At 36.8% G+C, this 15883-nt stretch overlaps 1 protein-coding gene across 6 annotated transcripts in view; it reads left to right on the plus strand.

Annotated features, from left to right (window-relative positions):
* The window catches only part of FCHO2 (FCH and mu domain containing endocytic adaptor 2), an 89212-nt gene extending 74912 nt beyond the window's left edge, over positions 1-14300 (plus strand). For 4 of the 6 annotated variants that reach the window (XM_038125756.1, XM_038125759.1, XM_038125757.1 and 1 more), the window contains 4 exons: positions 2164-2363; positions 4443-4507; positions 6934-7098; positions 7326-9642. In XM_038125756.1, the coding sequence (XP_037981684.1) occupies positions 2164-2363; positions 4443-4507; positions 6934-7098; positions 7326-7348 (453 nt within the window). In that variant the 3' untranslated portion in view covers positions 7349-9642. Of the gene's footprint in view, positions 1-2163; positions 2364-4442; positions 4508-6933; positions 7099-7325 lie in introns of all 6 variants that reach the window. The other 2 variants (XM_038125764.1, XM_038125761.1) reach the window with 1 other exon arrangement.
* Positions 14301-15883: the final 1583 nt, after the last annotated feature.

Below are 15883 nucleotides of genomic sequence, written 5' to 3' on the forward strand. Positions count from 1 at the left end.
AGGAACTATATGATCTTTAAGGTCTCTCCCAACCCAAACCATTCTGTGATTCTATCTGAGAATGTATGACATTCTGGTTTCTTACAATGAAAAATAGAACAGTACTCAGAATGGATTTAGTGAGTGTAAGTCAGGCTTGACCAAGCTGACAAACTTCTGTGGTGACGTGACTGACCCTGTGGATGAGGGCAGAGCAGTAGATATTGTCTGCTCAGACTTCAGGATGCCTTTCCATACCATCTACCAGAGAATCCATATAGAGAAGCAGGTGAAGAACAGGCTGGATGAGAAGACACTAAGGTGAACTGACCCCCAGGGGACATATTGATTTTACAGTTAAATAGCTTCATTAGTGAGCTGAATGATGGGACGGAGTGTATGAATCCTTGGCAAGTTTGCTGATGATACCAAATGGGGATGGCCCTCGGGATAAACCAGAGGATTATTTTGCCCTCCTAAGGGGGCTCAACAGGCTGCAGAAATGGGCTGAGAGGAACCTCATGAAGTTCAACAAGAAACACACTTGGGGAAACCAAGTGGAATTGATCTTGGCAGAAAAGGACCTGAGGGTCCTGTGGGTTACCATGCTGAACGTGAGCCAAACAACTCGCTGCTCATGCTGCTAAGGCAGCAGATGGTCTCCTGGATTGTCCCCTGTGCTGCATTAGGTAAAGTATTGCTAGTAAGTGAAGGGAGGGGATCCTTCTGCTCAACACTGGTAACACCACACCTGGGGTGTTGTGTTTAGTTCTGGGTTCATTGCTAATGAGACTGGATAGAGTTCAGCAAAGGGCCACGAAGATGATGGTGGGACTGGAGTATCTGTCCCATGAAGAAAACCTAAGAGTGGGACTCCTGAGCCTGGAAAAGGGAAAATTCAGGGAAATCTTATCAGTATGTATAAATACCTGAGAGAGGGCACAGAGAGGACAGAGCCAAGCTGTTTTCACTGGTGCCCAGTGTCAGAATCAGAGGCAATGGACACATGCTGAATCACAGGAAATTCCCTCTGAACAGCCAGAACTGCTATTTTTCTTGTGGCAGTGCCTGAACACTGGGCACAGGTTTCCTAGAGGGGTAGTGGAGTCTCTGTTCTTGGAAATGTTCAGAAGTTGTCTGGAGCTTAGGCAGCCTACTAGAGCCGGAGGGTTGGACCAGACAGCCTCCAGGAGGAGGCTATTTGGTGCATCAGTGAGATGATGTTCTGGCTGTTAATAAAATATATTCAAGACATATTCACCTCAAAGGGAAAACAGAGATTTTCTAGGCCTGCCTTGAAATGTCTGAACATCTGAGACAACTGTCTGCACAACAAAAAACCCTGAAAATTACCTGTCAGTCCAGCTGTTCATACCTGTAGTTTCCACATCTGCCTAGTGTGGTTTAAAATCCTGGCATACTGAACCTGCAAAAAGCGCGTTGGGCACACAAATTTCTTGAGAAAGGTGGGAGGAAAAAAACATTTGGTTTGCTGAAATGAGTACTGTGTATTCTTGTAAAAATGAGGCTTTGGTTTGCTGAAATGAGTACTGTGTATTCTGGTAAAAAGGGGGCATTGGCATGTGGAAGCCCAGACAGAAAAAAGAGGTCTTGGGCTGCCAAAATAAAGCAAGAATGTACACCAGGACACAGGAGGTTCCTCAGATAGATTGAAAAGGGGATTGAGATGCATCAGCATAGTAGAAGGAGCTCAGCTACAGAAGCAGCATTCAGCCCTTCTGCAGCAGGAAAATAATGCTTTGAAGAGGTAACAACTATTCTGCTGGCTGCCTGTCCCACAAGGACAGGTGTTCTCTGGTGCTGGCTGGTTGGGCAGCTGAATTGGCACAGCACACAACTGCTAAGGATGAAGTCATTTTGCTGCAAGCATGCATCTTGCATAAGGCAGAACACAACAAAAACAAACCTTACAGAAAGTTATAAAAGAACAGGAAGGAGCCTCATAGGCCAGAGGGAGTTCAAACCTTTTCTTCAAGTATTTTAATTTGAAATTAAAATAACAGGAATTCCTTTAGGCAACAGTCTTCAAAATTCTGTGATTAAGAGGTCAATTGTTCTCTTGATATTTTGTCAGGATTGAGACTTATCTTAATTACCATCATCCCCTAATTCTGCCCAAAAGGTGGATATCTTAATTGTTTTCAATGGTTTATTCCTGTACAGGTATCTTCAAATGGCATACAGTCCACTCCCTTGAATCTTGCAACTTACTGGAAATGTGATGCTAGCACTACTGATGTGAGAGTGGATTATAAATACAATCCAGAGTCTATGAATGTGCCTAGTATGCTGTCTAATGTCCAGGTTGTGGTCCCAGTAGATGGAGGAGTAATAAACATGCAGTCACTTCCACCTGCAAAATGGTAATGTTAATTCTTTTCAATATTTTTTCAGATACATTTCAGTGTATTCTTTAGTGTCATAGCCTGAAAAATTTCATTGGAAGAAATAGCAAAATGTGTAGTATTAGATGTCTAGATATTTTGTGGTCTAAAACAGAGATCATGTGCTGCCAATTCACATAAACTGAAACAGTGAGTACCCATTCCAATTGTGTAATAATACAAGCCTTTATGAATTTTCCAATGTTTGCTTTCTTTTGTCTGATAGAATAGACAATTTTAATACAGTAATTTGAAATGGTTAAAAACCATTTTCTCTCTGTGTGTAACAATGTATTCTTATAAGGGGTTTATATAGAAAAAGTAGCAGAAAGGCAGGTTTTAAAAAAATTTCCTGATAGTTCTAACATAAAAAATTAACTTCTAATGGAAATAGTTTTAAAACAAACCTGATTAACTGAGCTCTCTGTAAGACAGGTAGCACTATCTCTCAGTTTAACTGCCATGCAGATTTTTAGACTAGCAGCTACCTGCCACCACCTTCTGAACCTGCATTTACAGTAGCACTTCAAAGTGTGACATAGGTAGTAGGAAATTATGTTACAAGTTTGTGGAAACAAGCAGAAGGTAGTGAGACTAGACAGAGTAGTACAGCCCTGGAACAAATGTGAGAAGAATTCAATCACTGTGCCTGTGGAGCATGTACATACTTGCCCAGCTGTAACATAAATCCTGGACTTTTTATTCCCAAAATAGTCTTTTTAATGTGAAGAGGGCAAAGAACACCCAGTTGAAGGAAGTTAGGCTTTGTTAACCTTGTTTCTTATAGATCAGTTTATCTTACAAAGCAAGGTTTAAAGGAAAAATAAACATGATGCATTTATTGGGTAGATTCTGATGTTTCTGGAGGCAATACAGTTACAGGTGTTTATCGGACAATGTAGTAATAGAGTATAGTTTTAAGTTGAAAAAATTCCTTACAGGATTGAATCCTTCTTGACTTGGTATTTCAAGGAAACAGTACTTTTAACCAAAGTGTAAGCTTGTTTTGAACAAAAACATGTTTAGAATACTATCTGAACAATACTACTGCACTGTGGTGAAGCTCCTCTCCCTGCCTAGGCTTTTTCCACATACCCTCTGTAATGAAGCCAGAGTGAAAGCAGGAACACTCATCCAGAACACTCAGTGTTAGCTGGGAAGGCTTAGGGACAGTTGCATTAGTGAATTCACATAGGCAACTTTCAAGTCCCAGAATTCTGAGCCTGGCAACCTGACCAAAGAAAAAAAAATCCGTTATGTCCCAAGAAGGTATAGTATTTGTTATATACTACCTGTTCCATCTAGTGGATTGGGTGGTTTGGGTTTTTGGTCTTTTTTCAGGAAAAAAGGTCTCTATATCTTGACTTCCTGTGAGTAAATGCTACCATATATGCTACTTATATGAGCATTTCAGTCCTGCTACATCAATGGCAAGAGCAATTTCAAACCTATCAGCACTTCATGCTGCTCACAGCTTTAAGTTGTTGACTTTCCTCTAATGCAACTGCTAGAAACTCCTCCAGGAGTTAAAATGCCCTGTCAGCTCTTGGTACCCTTTTCTGCCCCTTTACAGTGTCTGAAGTTCGCTTGAACAGAGTGTTACTGATGCCAATTATTTTTACCAGAATGGAAACGGAATAAAATTCATGCTCTCAGGACTCTCACTTAGGGGAGAACAATCAACATTGCTCCCCATTCTACCTTCATCATGAAGCATCAAGCTTCCAGACTGCTTCCAGAGTACCTTACCCTTCAAGACTGGGTAGGGGTTTGAATTTGGAGCCATAGGTGGGGACATAGGACAATGTTAAATGTGTAAAAATTTACTGTATAAAATGTGTAATGGAGTGTGTTCTTCTGAGCTCACTGCTCTGGAGTGATGCAGACACACCCTTCACTTTTCCTCTTTTCCTCCTGTAGTTTTCCACAGACTTACCTTAAAATATGCAAATATTTTTATAGGCTTCCATTTAGAGATGTCTGTAATATACCAGTGTAAATCAAGGGAAATAAAGTTCTAAATGCAGTAGTTGTAACTAACCTACCATTCCCTTACAGGAATGCAGACCAGATGAAAGCATGTTGGAAAATATCTAGCATTTCAGAGAAGTCTGAGAATGGAGGCAAGTTGAACTCCTTTGTTTTGCTTTCTTGTACAGACAATTTTTATCAGTAAACAGGTGATCATTTTAGCCTCTATGCCCTCTAATTCCTTTTTACATATTTTCTCATGCTGTAACCTGTTTACTAGTTCACCTTCTTTTCAATTAATTGCCTCCTGAGAGATTCCATTATGAGTGAGATGTCAAAATATAAATTTAATTATTAGTTATATAAGGGAAAATAATGAAGTACCCTGAAAACAGTTAGTAGTCCTAAAATGGAGTTTAGATAGGATAGGAGCTTTCTGCGTTCATGCAATTTGGAAGTGAGCAGTTACTCAAATGAAAATAGGTTCAATATCTGTGTCTTTCCACACATAGATAATTTAAATACATTAGAAGGAGGTAAGTGGGGGTAAGAACTGGGGGTGAAAAAAAAAATCCCAAAGTCCTGAGTTTAGGTATATTGTTCTTGACCAACATTTTGAGTCCTCTTTTTGACCATAATGACTCCAGGAAAAGACTTAATCTATGCACATCTGCTCAGAGTGGTAATTTATACAATATTGCATAAGGTACCAATAGTTGTCCTCTGCCCAGTGCCTTTCTCCAAGCTGTAGTTGATGTCACAACCCCTGCAGTCTCTGCAGATGCAGTATTTTTCTGAAGTAGTACAGCAGCCAAAGCATGTCATCCTCAAAGCCTCTGTGGAGAAATGAACTGCTAATATAGAGGAAAGGCCTTTAGTCCTGTTAAGAATTTAGTGAAATCATAGATTTGCCTGTAAATGTGACTGGTTTCATATAGAAACCACATGGAAAGAGAAGACAACTTCTATTCCTGCAAAGGCTTCAAAGTTGTGGTTATCATTCAAACAAAAACAGACAGAATTTTATTGAACACAGGTGATTACTCTAGTCTGGTATACTTTGTCTTTCACTAACCTCACAGTTCTTTGCCATTTGTATTCACTACATTGGATTAGCCCTCTTCTTTTTTCTTCCCTCCCTTATCTGAACTCTGTGGCTTCTTTTAAAAGGAAAAATCACACTGAAACATAAATGCAGCCAGATGAAGAGGAAATTTACACCTGCAGAACAGCGCAGAATTCGCTGCTAGGGATCCAGTTTGCATCATGTGTGTTGACAGCAGACTTGCACATATCCCACTGCTTCTGCTGTATTCCTTCTCATCCCATCATCTTTTCCTCCCCTTTTCTTTGAGTATAAACATGTATAGTACTCTCAGTTCAGGAGGAAGCAATATTGTGCTGATCTTGCACTTACAGAAGCAAAGGAAGGAGTTGCACAAACACTGTCAATGTCAGGACAAGTGTCTTCAAGTCTTTTCTTCTGGTGGACAGCATGATAAAATTTTAGGGGGCTTTTTATGGTCCAGCACATTATGTGATCTGTCAGCTGGAGAGAGATAACACACAGAACAAACTTTCAAAGCACTTGAATATATGAGTTTCCATAGTTAGAGTAGAAAGAATTTCCGGTTTACTGAAATAAGGCAGACCTACTGAAGAAGTTAAATTGATCTTAAGCTAAATTTATCAAGAACAAGCGACTGTGTGAAACAATTTCTTTTAGTTCCTGCTTTTAGCTCAGTACCATTTTAGTTAGTAACTTTCCTTGTTATTTAGCAGTTCTTATCGATAGGAATAGTAAGCTGTTTTAAAGTAAAATTATTCCATTAATTTTAGTTTAAATCTCATTTTCCCAGCACACTTTACAAGAGCAAGAAAAGACCTGTTTTAAAACTAAAAAGTAGTAGCAATGTGGGGATTTTGAAAATGCCTTTCATTGCTTACAGAAATGTACTTAAAGTAATTTTAAACTATTATTGCTTTATAATACTATCAGAGTGATGCCACATCACCACCGTCTCTGAAAAAATCAACTGAAATTTGTGAGAAATATTTAATCAGACCTTGTCTTTAATGGAAACCTAGTAATTTATTTCCTCTGAGTACATTACTGTAGAACTGGAACTGCACTTCTTCCAATGTTTTTGTTCATGTACTTTCATCCAGATAGATCATGACAACTCTTAAATGTTCTGCTAGTGAAAGGCAGATAGTATCTCCTATCTATGAATCAGATACCGTCTACCACAAGATAGACAGTAGTAAGTACTTAGAGATCAGCAAGTATAAATTATTATAGGGACCAATCAGTAAGTGATTACCAGGCTGATACCCACATTTTGGATAATCTTGCGCAAATTTATATTGTTTCTCTTTAAACCATTCACTAGTCATTGTCTTAAACAGACTATTGGAAAAAAAACAGACTTACCTCTTTTGAAAGCATATGTAGGACTACCACTGGGAATAGATCTCAGAGGTCACCATTTTAGTTTCACTTCTTACTACTAAAAATTTGGAGAGATCCTTTTGTTTTTGCAAAATGATCAGCTTCTCAGTTTTGTTGTTTTTATAGGTTCTGGATCCCTCAGGGCAAAATTTGAGCTTTCAGGAGGACCTAGTAAACCAGCAACACTTGCAGTGCAATTCATCAGTGAAGGAAGCACCCTTTCAGGAGCAGATGTGGAACTCGTAGGCACTGGCTATCGGCTTTCCCTTCTTAAGAAGAGATTTGCCACTGGTAAGACATTGACATGCTTATATATTCAAATTAATGTTATATATTCTCTAGTGTTAAATTCTAAATTATGAAACTGTTAAATGAGTGATGTATAAATAGTTACTCTTTATTGAAACACTTCTGACAAGTCAGTTTGGTTTTCCATAGTTATTCAGACTGCTCCAAGGAAAATGTTGACAAAATCTGGTTTATCTATTGACTGCAAAAAACTTACCTTTGTTTTTCAGGACGGTATATGGCAGACTGTTGATGAACGTGTGAAAGTCATTGGATCAGGAGTGCAAGAAACACTTGTGACAATAGGAACTCTGCCATCTCTATTTTTCAAACACTATTTTAACATGCATTAATTTTAAAAAATAATTACTTACTTCTAGGCTAAACTACAGAAAGTAAATGCACTTTTAAGAGTCATTTGAAAACTTTTTATTATTTTACAATAGCACTGAAGTTAACTTCAACACTGTCTGTAAATGATCAACTGCAATACTCGAGAAAATTTGTTGAAAAATTAGTAACTTTATATAGATGAAGTCAAAATAATAATCCACAGTTGTAATGGAAGTATGAAATTTTACGTTGTACTGTAAACATTAAACCTAAAATGTAGGAGATCTAGTAAGAAATATTTGAGCTATTTTCATAAGTAATACTCATTTTTCAGATTCTTTAATTGACAACTTTTAATTGACAGTTGATAAAGATAGCAGAGGCTATGTCTCGTGTAGTTCTTCTTTCCATGAATACATCAAGAACAGCTGAGTTAGAGATGTAGAAAAATAACCTGATGCCCATGTACCATATATTATTAAAATCTAAGTTGTTTCATGTAGGGTTTTTTTTTTTAACTAAGTGCAATGAGTTACAAATTGCAAAACACAGCAGAGATTTACTTCTGCAGTTAGTAAAATTTTTTGGGCCTTGTTATTGTTTGAGTTAATGCAGTAGATTTAATTTATTTTTATATTAATTGCATAACTTTTGTGCCTTTTAAAAATGTCTGTGCCTATCCAATTTGATACTTACGTGCCTCACTTCCTTTTTCAAAGTTTGGCTTTTCATCAAGAAAGCATGGCGTTTGTATTATGCACAGAACTTTTTAAAAATTCTTTTTACTGCAATTTATTTAGAAGGCAGGTTTGCAAAAACTGTAGTTTGTTTTGAAAGAAATTTAAAACACTGAATTTTTTCCTCAAGGAATAATTGCAATTAAATGTGGTTTTAGTAAAGGGAGCTGCATCATGCAGTACTTGGAAACTTTTTCATTAACTAATTTTGATGTCACCAAAGAGGAGAATCTGAAAAATCAGTGAGGATAGAAAAAACAAACTTCTAAAAGCAAACAGCATTACTCTTTACTTAGGCTATAAGTCTTCAGACTTTGAGTGGTTTTGGGGATGTCTGATGTGAATGTACACACAGTACTTCAGGATACATTGTAAATGATATTTTATGGCTGCAGGATGACAAATCCTGTCATGTGTTCATTTTTTTTATAGCTACCAATTTTAATATTTGTATTGTAATCTAATCTGCTTGCTACAGCCTAAGCACAGGGAATTGACACATCAGTAACATTTTTTAAAGCAAGTCACTAATTTAGAAAATTTTCTATGTATTTGTATTACCAAGCTTTTTTTGTAATGTTGAAATGATAAGCATTGGGGCAAAATAACTCAATAACCTGCATGTGGCAATTTCAAATGAACATTTAGCATACCGGTATCTATTTCAAATTCTCTGTTAAAACAGTAAAACATGCTTGAGTTAATTCATGCAAAGCCAGTAATGAATTGGACTGCTGAAGCTTTACAAGAAATTATTCCTTTGTAGAAGCTGCATAAATGTTCATGTACACTAGACACTTTTGCCGGTGAGAGTTTCATTGTTAGTACTAAGAACATAGTGTACTGTAGATTTGATTGGAAGAGTATATTTGGCTCCTATATTTTGCTGATCTTACTGATGATAAATTTACAACTCATAAAATGGTGGTCTTTTTATTGGAATTTCAATTGTAACCTGCTTTACAATCAAACTGATTAACACAACAATATTTTATTAATGAAAACCCAAATCTATTACTGCTATTTTTAATCAAGTATTACATTAATTTCTAAGACAAATGAAGTAGTTAATGTTTCAGCACTTTTAAATTAGCCTTCATTCTGGTGTTTTTCATACATTTACTTTGGGTGCAGGTTACAATTTTGAAGCCATACAAGTTTATATAGACATTTTGTAAAGAAACTCAAAAACAATGTAAAAAGTATGTGTAGCTATCTGATTTAAAATAAAAAAAACTTATGTAGCAAGCTGGTTCTTGCTTATGTATACAGCAATGTCCCTTGAAGCTGCCTCCTAAGAAAATTAATTTGTAAGCACAACTCTAAAGGATCTGAATTTTTATGACTTGTTACTACGTTAGACTGTAAATTAGAACATACAAGTTTATCTTTCAAAAATTGTAAATACTCTGAATTTTCATAAAATGTAAATTTTAAAAATTTGCACCCATAATAAACATGTAATATATAATTTAAATACTGATTTATATTGCCTGTACTTTTGCAGTTAAGTTCTTCTAAGCAATAAGGTAATAGAGGAAAAACCATGGCTGCACTGAACATTTGAAAAGATTGATTTTGAAGTGATAAAGGGTAGAGATCATTATGTACTCTTTTGTATATTTAAAATCATCACAGAGAAGGTGGATGGAAAGATGACTTCTCTAGAACATTTCATCTTTACTAAACTGTAATGTCAGTAGTGCCCTATACCTTTACTAAATTGATTCACTTCACTAATAAATTAGATTAGGCAAAACTGTGGATATGTTTATGAGAAGAATCTTGACTCGTGGACATGAGCTGCTGTCTGTAAATAGTGCTATCAAATGCTGTACATTATGTCTTTGTTTATGAGCCTATATCTTGTTGTATGTGCAGGAGAAGAATTAGTGACAAGATTGAAGTAATTCCTTCTGATTTCTAATGTTCCACCAGTCAAAAAGAGCAGACAATTTAGTACTTCTTCAGCAGTCTGTATGGTTTAGTCCTTCTAAGCTTTGAGCACAGAACAGAAGCTGAAACTGAACAAATGTTTTTGAATCTGTTTGTTTCCTACTAATCCCAAGGCCTGCAGACGCTTAGTAAGTAATGACTTAATAAGTTCACTTTCTCAGCTGGATATCAGGTTGGATATCACTGCAGTAGAGGTACCATTCTTGTCATGCAGGAAAGCAATAGTCCAAGGGCTTGATTCTTATCTTCTGCTGGCAGGCAGGAATGAAGGACACAAATACTTAGTGGTCAGACTGAGTGGTCCATCTAACACTGGCCAAAGAACAGGCCAGAGCCTTGGAGAGCTAATGTGTCATTTGCTTTCTGATCCCCCAGCACCTCATTTATTGGTTAGAAATGTAAAAAGGTGCTGCTCAGTTCTTCTAATATTCATTGAACTTAAAGTGTAACAGGTCTGGCTGAGGCTGCTCTGGCACATCTGTTAACGCTTGACTTGTACCCACATACTGCTCACAACTGCTGCAAACTGGATCTCTACTGTCCAAGCAGGCTTGTTATTATCTAACTACACAATCAGTTAGTTTTTAAGGAAATCTATCTCTACCACTGCCAAGTAACATTTATGCAGGGTATTTGAAGGAGCTAAGGTATTTGATTGTGAACTGGAACAGCATGAGAGTTACAACTGTGGCGAGTTTTGCTATCTAACATGAAAACAAGATCTTGCATCATGGCAAACAGTATTATATTTCAAGTCTTGTATGTTTGCAAAGCTTAAGATACACAGATGTTAAGATGCCTATCTTCAGTTTTGCAATTGCTATGTAATTAGTTTCCATTTCAGTTGTTATGAAAGGGAAATTATACTTAAGAGCATGCAAGAAAAAAAGTCAGGAATTCCTCCAAGCATAGCATAAGCTAAAAACAGTTCAAAGTACTAAAGCATCAGATAACACATCTACTGTTGAGGTACCACTGATTGGACTGATTAAAAAGTTGCTCAACTGAAAACATAATTTTTATCTTTAATTCTATATATTATTACACCAGTAAGTATTCCTGCTCAGCTGACTTTGACCTCCATGATTACTGACATGTTGATTTTTGGATTCTCCCTTAGTTCATTCAATAACCAATATAAGGCAACCAGTCTTAAAAGAAGAGGCCTCTTCTGGATTACTTATTGAACATTTAGAACTCTAATTCTGCATTTTCTGTAACTGCTTTTTTTCACTTCCTTTGGAATCAATTAATTTTGGTTTTCAATCTGGGATAGCTATTTTAATTACTGTAACCTAAAATATTTTTGTTTGTCATTGTCCCTTTAGATAGAATAGAGTAGTATAGAGCAAACACTACACTCACAGGAGAAAGAATAAGGAAATTACAGGAAAAAATTAATGTGGGCACAAGTGTTCTCTACAGATTAAGGGAAGAACAGGTATTTGCCACAACTTTCCCATAGCAGAGTTGAAAATTTAAAAAAATTCAGGATGATGGGCCATTAGAGCTTCTTTATTGGCATTTTGCAAGATACTTGAGAAGACTATCAAACTTCTCAAAATAGAAGTATTGTCTTTAATACGATGGGAGAACATGGAGGATGTGTTCTGTTCACCTAGCTACGAGCTAGAACTTGTCAGTACTGCACTCACCTAAGTACCAGCCTTTCCTTACAGGAAACAATAAGTTTCCCAGTAAGAGAAATATGGAACCTGTACCCCCATTCTCCTCAGCTATGACCTTTCCAGATTGCTTAAGGTGACTCTTTTTGCCAGCTGCTTCCCAGGGGATGCCACAACAACACTCATTGGAATTCAAGAGGTTTTTGGCAAATACCATTTTGTAGTCATTTCTCCAAGTGATTCTCCAGCTCAAAACAGTCCTACAGTAACATGGTTTTGATAAAGAAAACCAGCTGTTATCACAGGTTGTAAAAGAAGCTTTCAAAAAAGTGTTACGCTGTTCTTGAAGTGGTAATTGTTACTTCAGCATCAGTTTATAAGCAAAAAATGTTCTGAGTTTTACCAGGTTAGAGTCCTTCTGGGCCCAGAAGCATGGACTCAGCTATACCTTCTGTCTAGGTCATCAGCAGAGGTGTTTGTATCAACACGCAGAAGGAGCAGTAGTATCCAGAAGATATGTTCACTATTTCAATTACCGACAACAGTCTACTGTTGCCATTATTTTTAGTGTGTGGAGCAAAAATACTTTGTTTGTATGACAAGCAGCACCAGTGTCCTGCTATGTCCTCTTCACAGAAGCTGTAAAGTATTTACAGCATATGGTGCCCTAAACAACAGAGTCTTAACAGAAGACAGATTTTTGCATCACCCCTGTAAAAGCTAAGTAGTGACTTGCTATCTCCTGCTACTCCATTCAGTGATCTTTTCAGTTGTTTTTTTCTGGAATTGTAAAATATTGTAAAACAATAAGAATATTGCTAAGATCTTGGTTGGTGTTTGTAAGGAACAATATCTTACTCATCTGTTCAGACAAAGATTGGTTATACAATTGTTTTTAAATTCTTGTTAAGTCTCTTTTGGACACTTGCCTTTAGTTAAAGGACCTTCTGTTCTCTTCAATATTTAAAAGTGTTCCATACTTGTTCTGTATCTCCATTAAAGTTTAGGAAGCCCTTCTTTGCCTCTCTCTCAGCAAGGTCAGTTTTAATGGTTATTGCTGCCATGTGAATTGTATGTTCACAACAGATACACAATCAGATCTAACCAGATGTTTACATGTAATGATTCAAAAGAGTATTAGATCACATCAGGTATATCTTTCATTGGTCTCCATATGTGTAACTGGCGCTACAGAGAATAGTGTTAGCATATACTCCACTGTCATCTCTATAACCCAACTATGGTAGTAGTAGCAATCTTATCAAGGTGAGGAACATGTTAAAAATAGTGTGGGATTATTTCTGTGGTGAAGAAACTGATGTAAGCCTCAGGAAATAAGGCACACTACATCAGACCTCCTTGCTATAGTCAGTATTTACTTTTAAATCAGAAAAACACACAGCTGCTGGTAAGGATCATATTGGAGCAATTTAGAGCCTGCTTACACCTTGATTTACAGAGATACTGTTAGCTTTCAAGTGGTCTTCTGTCATCCATGTCTAATCTTGGAGTACTCCTTTGGAACACTTGCCTGGGTTAAGAAATTCAGTGCTCTTGTACAACAAGCTGTTTTCTTCTAGGAAGGTCCTAGACTGCAGAAGCTGCCGAACTTGCTGTCAGCAGGTTATGGGTAATTCATTTGTAATGCCAGAATGAGCTCAAAAGGGGGGGTGGGAGCATAGCAGTTGTGGAAAGAAATAAACATAAATAAAACTCTCTCTGATGCAGTTGACCAAGAAACATAAATAACACTTCATCTTAAGTTGCCTACATGAACTGCACAACCAAACATTAATGACAACCAAGTCAGAATTACTTGATTGCATTTGTTGTTAGCAATCAGGTTCAAGTAGTATGGCCAGGTGCTACTACAAATGGTCAACTTTTATATTTTTGAATGTGCTCATAACACAATAATCCTTTGATTGAGATGCCTGCCGTAATTGAACACAACCCAACTGTTTCCACTACAGCTTCATGACGAGGCAATTTCCTCAGTGGTTCAATATGGTCAAAAGGCATGGGGCAAGCTGTCCATCCTCACCCAACACCCCTTGTATGAGCTCTGTTCCACCTCTGTACATATTTGCTTGTGATTCAACTTACCAACCAAACATAAGTCAAAGCCAGAAAACAATAAAATTCTGTTCTAAGTTAAGCCAACTGAACCATCTTGCAGGAGAATCTGGCAAATAGGGATTCCTGACCTAGGAATAGAGATGGAATAGGGAATGAGATCTCTCAATATAGACAACAACACATCACTAGCCCAGGCCTACTAAATCACAGTTAGAGACGGGAACTAAAAGCAGCTGGCTCCAATGACATAAGGGAAGACTTCTCTTAATAGTGGCTTTAAATCCTGAAATTATAAACTATACAAGATTGATAAGAAAAGCAAATTAAACATAGGCGTAGGAAAGTCCATGGAGATAGTTTGGTTGAGGGTGAAAAATAGGCGTTTGCTCCAAAAAACAACAAAAATGTTTCACTTCCACTGTGTTATGGGATCCATACTAGCTGGAAATGCCAGAATTGGTAAAAAAAAAAAAAAGTAAAGTAAGAAAGAAAAGTATTCAGTAAATATTTTGCCATATCTCTTAAAGGCTATCTAGATCATGTAGTCAAATGGTGAAAATACTTTGCAATCCAAGAGTATCTAAAGAGAGATATTAATACATCATCTACTAAAACTAAATATTTTAAAACTAGCATATCTGATAAACAACATCCAAGAATTTAGGAAGTTGAATAAGCCATACTATGGATCATTAATTTTTATTTCAGTGATTCTCAAATACTGGAAAGGATTTAAAGATTAAAAGGAAGATAACACCATTACAGGAAAACAAAAGGGAAAAAAAAAAGAAAGAAAGAAAAGGGGTTGATCCAAATACATGTTTCTTGAATAAGTAAGAGAAATCTGAGTTTGAGAGAATTCAACAACCTGTAGTGTCACACAGACGTTTAATAACTTTTAACATTGGGAAGCAAGTAATATAGAACTTGGTGAGAAAATTAAAAAAACATTTAAGATAATTAGTGTCAATCATGGATGTACCAAATAAAGATCTTAAATTAGTTTAGGATTAGGTGGAAAATCTGGATCATAAGAATAATAGGGTCAAAGGAAGAAGGGATTTATGTAAGATGCCTGATTTAGAAGTACACAACATTGGGTTTATAACTAGAGCAATGCAAGAATATAATTGAAAAATTAGTCTTAAGATGTAACTGAAGAGGGAATCAACCTTAAACACCATTCTGGTGGACTCCTGCAGACTTCATAATATCTAATATTTTTCCAATTACTGATGTTTAAAAAGCTGAAGCTTTGCAGATGACAAAAGGTTGGAGGACAAAAAATAAGCTAGGTCTTAAGTGCAATTTTTAACCACTTCAATATCATCCAAAATGCCAGGAGGATGCTATAGTATCAAATAAGTAGGGACAAAAAAACATCCCTTTGGGATAACTAAGGACTTTCCTGAACTATTCTTAAAAAGTCATCCAGCACTAGATCTTGTGCAAAGTCTGCAGATCTTCATGGGATCTGAGGCTAGAGGAAACTCAGAACATCACCTAGTCACTTCCCAAGCTCAAAGCAGGGACAAAGACCCAAAGTTTTACCAAACTTCCTACAATCTCCACCCATGTTTTCCTACATCCATGACAGAACATATGAGACCCTTAAAGACATTTAAGATGTCTGATATGATTCAGGCACATATTGTGGACCAAGTCAAATGTTCTTATCCCTCCAATAAAGGCTCTACAATGACGCTGCATTCTATACACTACAATATAGTTGTGTACTGTGCAGAGAAGACACAAGCCTTGGTGGAGCAGTCTCCTAGGCACCTTTTTCTTATGTTTCTGAAACCTTTCCTCAGATAATGCAAGATGTATCAGTGATTCCCTGTTTGGAGTATGGTATAGTATAGCATAAAAAGGGAAATGGGCCATTTGTCAGAAAAAAATATATGATCAATTTTCAGAAATTCTTCATGGCACGTGGACCAATCCTCTCCCTTTGTCTCAAGGCTTTCAAAAATTACTTCTGGCTACAAGTTTCCTGAATAAGTAAGAGAAATCTGAGTTTGAGAGAATTCAACAACCTATAGTGCCATGCAGACA

This window comes from Motacilla alba, chromosome Z (genome assembly GCF_015832195.1).
Source record: "Motacilla alba alba isolate MOTALB_02 chromosome Z, Motacilla_alba_V1.0_pri, whole genome shotgun sequence".
Taxonomy (NCBI): domain Eukaryota; kingdom Metazoa; phylum Chordata; class Aves; order Passeriformes; family Motacillidae; genus Motacilla; species Motacilla alba.